At 32.4% G+C, this 7,417-nt stretch overlaps 1 protein-coding gene across 4 annotated transcripts in view; it reads left to right on the forward strand.

Annotated features, from left to right (window-relative positions):
- Window positions 1-7,417, forward strand: part of GUF1 (GTP binding elongation factor GUF1) — a 34,821-nt gene that overhangs the window by 16,723 nt on the left and 10,681 nt on the right. The window contains exons 14-17 of one of the 4 annotated variants that reach the window (XM_082838547.1): window positions 1,687-1,788; window positions 2,660-2,779; window positions 4,085-4,121; window positions 4,969-7,416. In XM_082838547.1, the coding sequence (XP_082694673.1) occupies window positions 1,687-1,788; window positions 2,660-2,779; window positions 4,085-4,121; window positions 4,969-5,106 (397 nt within the window). In that variant the 3' untranslated portion in view covers window positions 5,107-7,416. Of the gene's footprint in view, window positions 1-1,686; window positions 1,789-2,659; window positions 2,780-4,084; window positions 4,122-4,968; window position 7,417 lie in introns of those variants that run through there. The other 3 variants (XM_082838548.1, XM_082838550.1, XM_082838549.1) reach the window with 3 other exon arrangements.

The following is a 7,417-nucleotide window of genomic DNA, read 5'->3' on the forward strand; positions in this document are numbered from 1 at the left end:
ATACAAAGGAATCTTCTTTATTTGTATTGAGAATTTATTTTTTCTAATACGCCACCGAATATTTTTCCTATGTCTTCTTTCAGACAAGCGCTTGAGCAAATAAGTAGCAATGTAATTTAAAATAAACTGAATTGAGGCAGCAAGTTGTTAAACAATTACTATAATTAAAAGAATGATTACTAAGTGTTTATAACACTTTTAACAAAAGTCTGTGAATTCTAGTTTGCATTTGGGTACGACTTTCTGAGTTAAGTGGTCTTAAAAATCTTTTAGCTTGGAAAATTAAATATATTTCACATTAAGTGAGAGAACATGGTTTATTTTGAACTATGTAAAAATAATTCCAGCTTCCAAAATTAAGGTAATTCTTACGTTCAAAAATACATGTGGATAACTTTTCACGTTCTAAAAAATTGAAATTCTAAGATTTTGGAGCATAGAAAATTATAAAGCTGTAAACAAGGTGGAAAGTCTAGGGACTAAGTCTATGTCTTATCTCCTCTTATTCTGCATAGTACTTAACATGGTACCTTTATATAGTATATGATTAATGATGTTTGTTGAAAAAAGAAAGGATTTTGGCAACACTTTAGACAGTAATCGGGTTTTAGAGAGTATTAGTGTCACTTAGTGACCTTCCTGCTGAAAACCTTTCGAAGCCAAACATTTGCAACTCTAGGCACCGGTTTGTTTTAAAATTAAGGCAGGGGCTTCCCTGGTGGCGCAGTGGTTGAGAGTCCGCCTGCCGATGCAGGGGACACGGGTTCGTGCCCCGGTCGGGGAAGATCCCACATGCTGCGGAGAAGCTAGGCCCGTGAGCCATGGCCGCTGAGCCTGCGCATCTGGACCCTGTGCTCCGCACCGGGAGAGGCCACAACAGTGAGAGGCCTGTGTACCACAAAAATAAATAAAATAAAATAAAATTAAGGCAGGAGGAATACACATGTTCTCATCCATAATTGCAAAGACATGAAAGCATAATTGAAATTTTCTTTCTCATAAGACATCAGTTTTGTAAGTTAAACCTGTTTTGATTAGCACTTTAAGCTTTGACCGTATCGTTAATAGAAATAGTTGACGCTTACTAAATGCATATTGTGCTCAGCTAGGCTCTGTTCTTAACACTTTTTATGTACTAGGCTGTTCAAGTGCTTTACATGTATTAACTCATTTCATTCTCAAAAAAGCCCTGTGAAGGTTCAGACTGAAGAGCCATATATGAAGTCCAGAAGTCTCATTTATTAATGGCTGCTTAGCACTGTCATAGCATTTATTTAACTGGTAATAGAAAACTAAAAAGAAACCCAATTCATGAGTCTGAGAATGACTCACTAGAATATACTGTTGTCTACAGCCAGCCAGCTGCTAGGAGGGAACATTGGGTAGGTGACATTTTCTTTCAGTGATCCATTTTCTTAGCCTGGCTTCACAGTTTTTTCCCCTTCCTTTAGTAGAGCATGTTCCCCTTGATTTTTGTACCTAATTTCATAAATGTAAAAAGATGAGGATGTTTGTTCCTTACCGTGGTCATGTAGATCAATTCATCTGAAATTTATATGTAACATTTTGTTTGCAAGTTAGATCTGTTGGGCAGGAGGTAGAAAAAAGATATTTTGAAAAGAAAATAAATGTAATCTCTTGGGAAATATAATGTTTATCTATCACTTGGACATTTTTCCTTGTTAGTTTTGACTACGAAGATGCAGGCTACCAGACTGCAGAACTTGTAAAAATGGATATTCTACTGAATGGAAATATTGTAGAAGAGCTAGTAACTGTTGTACACAAGTAAGTTGAATAGAAACTAATCACAGAATGTGAAAGTACCCACTTTTTGACGTTTTCATTTAATTATTGGTTGCTCATTTTTATTTGACAGCTACATTTTGAAAACTTAATTAAAGGTAATCAAATTTCCATGTACTAGTTTTTCCTTCCATTCTTTTTCCATGCTTCTCTTTCCAAACTGTTAAAAGGAGAACAGAATTACAATAGCCAAAAATAGTAGTGTCATGGAAAGAAATGTTTCCCTTACCACATGAGACAAAGTAAAAGAAAATGTTTTTTAAACTATGATAAATTTAGAATTGAGAACAAAAAGTTTTTTATTTTCATTAAAACTTTTATAATAATGAAAAATGAAATCCCCTGTATGTTCAAGAAATAGTGGATTGGTTAAAATAAATTATGGGGCACCCATATAATAAATCTATTAAGCCATTAAAATTATATTGTAGAGTAATATTTGGTGATGTAAAAAATGTCTATTAAGTAAAAAAGGGTAGAATATATCATAAACACTATGATCCAAACTGTAAAAAACAAATATAAATATGTATGCAGAAAAATAACTACAAGGATGGATATATGTTTAACAAACATTCTAGAATGTTTTACAGTGGTATTCTATGGGTGAGGGAAGCCCATCAAGGATGGTTTTTATTCTCTAATGTATGTTTTGCTAGATTTTCTGTAATAGATTATTAGTTTTGCAATCAGAAAGGTCATATACGATTCAGAGATTAAGTGATGCTTATGTTAAACAAGTTCCATTTCTATCTCCTTAATAGCCTTTACATTGACTATGCATATTAACTAGAAAGCTACTTTAAATATTCTTATTTAGGATATGTGAATAACTGCATTTTTTCTATCTCAGAGACAAAGCATACTCTGCTGGTAAAGCCATATGTGAACGTCTGAAGGATTCTCTTCCTAGGCAGCTGTTTGAGATAGCAATTCAAGCTGCTCTTGGAAGCAAAATCATTGCAAGAGAAACGTGAGTTGAAATTCATTTTTCAACCAACACTGGTTGTTTAGCAGTGATATACATAGAAAATGAAAGAATATTAAAAAACTTAACATTGTCCTAAACTTTATTCCTACTTATAGATACATTAATCTCTTAATTCTACTAAAGTGATGACTGTTACTTTGAATTACTTATACGACACTTTGGGGTGATAATTATTTAGTTATTAATATATATGCTGTGAGGAGTTTTATTTCCATTTATTTTATTCAGTGACCCCACTGAATTTCATGGTTAATGAATTTCTATAAAGTTTTTATGGTTTTATCTCTTTAAGTAGATTATAAACTAATAGGAACTGGAATTAAAAAGATGTTGGAGGTAATTCTTGCAAGAGACAAAACTAAATTATGATTTTTACTTGAAGCATTTAATATCTCTTCCCCAGAGCCAGTTAGGTTGTAAATTGTAAAGGTGAGAGAGGAATGCTGGTATCATGTTAGGCTTCAGGGGTTTGCAGTAGTCTTGGGATAAATTGTAAGCCTCTATTTGCAGTGAATTTCATTTCCTAACACCATTTTGCTTTAGTTATTTTGTGTTTCATAAATGCCCAGAGATTAGGCAGAGTGAAGTTTATTTATAATAGGGGAACATCCAGGAAAATGCAATTTAAAACAGTTAGCAAATAATCATTCAAACATAAATGTGCTGAGGTAGAGAATACCTTAAAGAAGACTTTTATATCTTCTTATGGAATACAAAAAAGTGGAGCTATTTTCAAATTTTGATCCTCCAAATTTCTCAGATACATTATAGAAATAGATTAGTTTATTGCTGCTTAAATGACTATATTAAAATTATTTTGTTTTCCCTGAAATGGGTTTTGTAAAATATATCGTTCTTTATATTCCTAGTCACTCTTGACCCACATTCGGTAGAGTTAGTAATGAGATAATAACCATTTTAGTTTTTTTGGTAGTGGTAGTAGTAGTAGTATTTTTAGGTTGAGCTGGAAATGACCTTTTATAATTGTTGTAATCAAGCTCATACCATGCTTAAATTTGACCTCTTCAAGACTGCCCACAAGCCTTGACCTTTTTTTATTCTTAACAAAGTTTGTGTTGATATTCATGTTGAATTAATTTTCTATTTTATTCCAAATACATGAAAATAAATACAAGCACATTTAAGCTATCTAATTATTTGCTTACGGCAATTTTATATAGGCGTGACCTGATCTTAATATGTTTACTAAAGGGGAGATTGATTTTGAAAATAAGTACTTTTAAATAGTATAAGTTATGTACTTATACACAACTTTCTCATTTACAGTGTGAAAGCCTATAGGAAAAATGTTTTGGCAAAATGCGTACGTATCTACATGTGTTCTATTTTGTGTTCTATTTTGTAATATACCTATTTTATAAGTTTAGAATCAGAGGGGGTATAAATACATTGGTTTCCATTGTTGGTTTTTATAATACCCTTTATCTCATCTCCACGTTTTCTTTTTAAATAGGTAAATTTCAGCTTGACTTTAATAATAGCATACTCATTTTGATCACATTTTCCCATCTTATTTTAAAAATTTTCCTTATGTGCAACTATCTAAGAACATTTTTATAATAGTTAAGATCAGGATAATGTTTTATTGTTTTAATTTATAAGGACAGATTTTGAAGACAATAACTATGTCTTACAATGGGAGTTGAAACTGAAATTGCAATCCATCTCTCCTGCATTACTTTGCCAAGTTTGCTGTTTCGTCTATTAAAAAAAAAAAGATTAAGTTATTATGAGAATTAAATGATAAATGCTTTTTCTAAATCCTTAGCATAGGGACTGACACATTTAAGCCTATGTGAGTCTCTGTATTAGACTACAGCTAAATCTAAAATTTCAAGCCCTTGAATCAGTAAGGAGATGGATAACTTTTCCTTGACATGCATAATGTCGTACTGGGTTTCCTTGAGGATCTTCATCTTCTTCCAAAAACAAATAAATAAATAAAGCCTTTATTCTTTTGAAAAGACAGTAAAATTAGGACCTGCTTGGGGGTAACTTTGGAAGTTACCCTTAGGAAGACACTTTGCAGGTGTCTACTTCATGGATAATAATTGTAAAGTTTTTGTAATTGTATTGATGTCTCTAGGTAATTGTAGGATTGTTTTTCTGTGGAGTGATTTGGACTTGTAGTTTTTAAAAATGTTTTTCAGTATGGTGGTGATATTACCCGAAAAATGAAACTTTTGAAGAGACAAGCAGAAGGAAAGAAAAAACTAAGGAAAGTTGGCAATGTTGAAGTTCCAAAAGATGCTTTTATAAAAGTTCTGAAAACACAATCTGATAAATAATTGGTGGGAAAATATAAGGAATTTTCATAAATTAAAAATTGTGTATCTTTTATTTTTTCTTTGTAATTTATAATATGTTGAACACAACAGAATGAAAATTATAAAATTTGCTTGTTACTTTCCAGGTTTTCAGTTTTAAATAACCTCTTGGCTTTTCTTTGAAAGAGTCATGGGTGGATAAGAGCATAGATTCTGAAGCCATATTGCCTGGTTTCAAATTTCTGTTCCACCACTCACTAGGCAAAGTGACTTTGGCCAAATTACCCTCTCTTTGTCTGTTTACTCTTTAGTAAAATCAAGATTATACTATTACTTACCTCCATAGGCTGTGAAGATTAAATATGTTTAAAATATTCAGAAGACTGCATGACACCTAGTCAGTGCTCAGTGAATCTTAATTTTTCAAGCATATTCTTTACTCACACTAAAGGCCCCGTACTTAAGATTCTATCTAGTTTCAAGCCCAAGATACAATATTTTCATAATCACCTTAAGTATCAACTTGTTAGATGGATATATTTAGATATATATGAATCTGTTATTAAATATTCAAATAACAGCATCTAGACATGTGCTGTAGTTTTTCATAAAATTTTTACAAATGTTACTTTGAAACTAGACAGTTTACATATGCATATAAATTAAAATGATAGGGGCTGTCTTATTCTGAGAATTAAAATGCATTTGTGCAAAGTGATAGATGTTTGATATTAGCAGCAGCTGTTATTAATGACAGTTTAATAATGATTGCCTAGATTTCATAATTGAGGAGACTGAGTAAATAACTTACTTAAGGTCACATAGCCAGTAAACAGTTGTTACTTTCAAAGCATATCTACTCGTCAATAAACAAACCAGAGGGCAGACTGTATTACAGTAAGATAAAATAATTTAGCCATTGATTTTTGTCCTTTACTTTGAATGAATTGAATGAGGTTAATGTCTTCTAGGGATAAGACTATCAGTGATAAATTTTATACAAGGTTGTTATATTATGAGATAATTATAAATTCAGATAGTGGGGATTTACCTAAAATTGTGTATGGAGGTTACATAACCTGTGGCTTATATCATGACCAAAGTATCAATATTTTAGAAAATGGCAGTATTTTTGAAACTAGAAAAGCATTTTAATGTAATTTCTAAGACAAGATGTTCTACCATTATTGCCAGGGGAAAGTTACAAGTTGGTACCTGGCACATAGTATGTATGGTGTGTCTACTATTTAGTATTTGTGTCTTATTAGTATGCTTACAGTTTGGATACTTTTTTTTCCCCTTTAACCTCTGACTTTTTAGGAAAGTTTACTTGTAATAGTAGTACAAAAAGTACTTTCCAGATTTTTTAGCATACTCTTAAGTTCTCTCCCCTGGCCACTTTCCTAAACATGATTGAGAGTTGTGTATCCCCCAGAGGGCCTTATATTACTAAGATTTTTGTGTACGTTAAAATAATGTAAACTATTAGTATTAGAATAGCCACCATTTATTGAGTTTAATATGTGACAGCCACTGTGCTAAGCTCTATAGACAATTCCCTCATTCAAACTACATGGCAATGGGTACAGGCACCATTAACCATCCCATTTCACAGGGGAAGAAGCTCACACTTATGTATCAGTATTGTCCAACATCACAGCTCTTGACAGCTGGGATTCAAACAGTGGTTTCTTTCTCCAAACCCCAATTCTTAGCTACCACGCTTTATTGCCTCTTGTGGAAATATCTTCAATAGACTTAGTTTTTTGCTTAACTGCAGCTTAGCTCCTGAGTTAGGGAGTTAAAGTAGCAGGAACGCAGTTTGCTGTGGACCTTGAGTATATGGACTTTGAACTTACAGGGCAGTGATGGAAAGGAGATTTTAGACGCTGTTTCAGCAAGCACATTTAAAGCACAGAAATAACAGCTGAACCGTGCACCAATCTTTAGCTTTTTCACTAAACTATATGACCTTCTAAGGTAGTTTGCACTAACCAATACTTTATTACCAGGTGTGGGACTGGGAGATAATGCTGATTTCACTTCCTGTTCAAAAACCATTTATAATACTTAAGGCTATTAGAAGTTCATTATCTAGAATTAAGGCAGCATATTTTATCTTAACAGTCCTATTTATTTCTAAATTTGCTATTTAAATGTTTTAAGGAACTTAGCTGTAAATACATTTCAATCACATAGGCAATTAGCAGGTATGTAAGTGATGCTTCTACTAGGTGGACTTACAGAAAGCAATACATGCAGAGAAAAGGAAGCATATTTTACTCCCCAAGGAGCAGAACTAAGAATTATAGGCAGAGACATTGTCTTTTAT

Source organism: Leucopleurus acutus (genome assembly GCF_964270905.1).
Source record: "Leucopleurus acutus genome assembly, chromosome: 4".
Lineage (NCBI taxonomy): Eukaryota > Metazoa > Chordata > Mammalia > Artiodactyla > Delphinidae > Leucopleurus > Leucopleurus acutus.